Source organism: Branchiostoma floridae, chromosome 8, assembly GCF_000003815.2.
Source record: "Branchiostoma floridae strain S238N-H82 chromosome 8, Bfl_VNyyK, whole genome shotgun sequence".
Lineage (NCBI taxonomy): Eukaryota > Metazoa > Chordata > Leptocardii > Amphioxiformes > Branchiostomatidae > Branchiostoma > Branchiostoma floridae.
The window spans coordinates 4,229,845-4,230,946 of NC_049986.1; the positions used below are offsets into that span (position 1 = coordinate 4,229,845).

Here is a 1,102-nt window from a genome sequence, read left to right on the forward strand (position 1 = left end):
CTTGATACCCATGGCCAATCAGAAGACTGCAACCATGATTTAATCAGCCCAGTCAATAATCCCACTGACATACATGTGTCTTGTCTCTCCCCTGACCAGCGGAGTGCAGACTGCTGACGGGGGACTCCCTGGAGGTATCCCCACTGTTATGTCAGGCCATGACAGCCCTGCAGGACAGACCTGTCCTCTTCAGGTAACCTTCATCTTTACTTCTCACCATCTCATAGCCCTTACAGATGGTGATGTAAAGTCTGGAGGTCCCCCCCCCCCCTGCTGTGTCAGGCAGCCCTGCAGGACAGACCTGTCCTCTTCAGGTAACCTTCATCTTTACTTCTCACCATCTCATAGCCCTTACAGATGGTGATGTTAAGTCTGGAGGTGCCCCCCCCCCCCCCTGCTGTGTCAGGCCATGACAGCCCTGCAGGACAGACCTGTCCTCTTCAGGTAACCTTCATCTTTACTTCTCACTCATCTCATATGGTGATGTTAAGTCTGGAGGTGCCCCCCCCCCCCCCTGCTGTGTCAGGCCATGACAGCCCTGCAGGACAGACCTGTCCTCTTCAGGTAACCTTCATCTTTACTTCTCACTCATCTCATAACCCTTACAGATGGTGATGTAAAGTCTGGAGGTGCCCCCCTCCCCCTGCTGTGTCAGACAGCCCTGCAGGACAGACCTGTCCTCTTCAGGTAACCTTCATCTTTAGTTCTCAATCATCTCATAGCCCTTACAGATGGTGATGTAAAGTCTGGAGGTGCCCCCCTCCCCCTGCTGTGTCAAACAGCCCTGCAGGAAAGAACTGTCCTCTTCAGGTAACCTTCATCTTTACTTCTCACTCATCACATAGCCCTTACAGATGGTGATGTAAAGTCTGGAGGTGCCCCCCCCCCCCCCTGGTGTGGGAGGGCAATATAGCCCAGAAGAAAAAAACTGTACCTCTTTAGGAAATCTATATTTTTAGATTTCCAAAACTCATAAACCTTATAAAAGGGGGTAAAAAGTGTGAAGGTTCCCCCCTCCCCTTGGTGTGGAAAAAAACCCCTCATGACAGAAAATATCTCGTTGCTTAACTTTCAATTTATTTTCGAGCATAGATCTAACCCC

General features: G+C 50.5%; 1 protein-coding gene across 1 annotated transcript in view; it reads left to right on the plus strand.

Annotated features, from left to right (window-relative positions):
- The window catches only part of LOC118421139 (conserved oligomeric Golgi complex subunit 6-like), a 30,733-nt gene that overhangs the window by 13,822 nt on the left and 15,809 nt on the right, over positions 1-1,102 (plus strand). Inside the window, exon 7 of the mRNA XM_035828300.1 lies at positions 100-193. Coding sequence (XP_035684193.1) covers positions 100-193 — 94 coding nt within the window. The remainder of the gene's footprint in view (positions 1-99; positions 194-1,102) is intronic.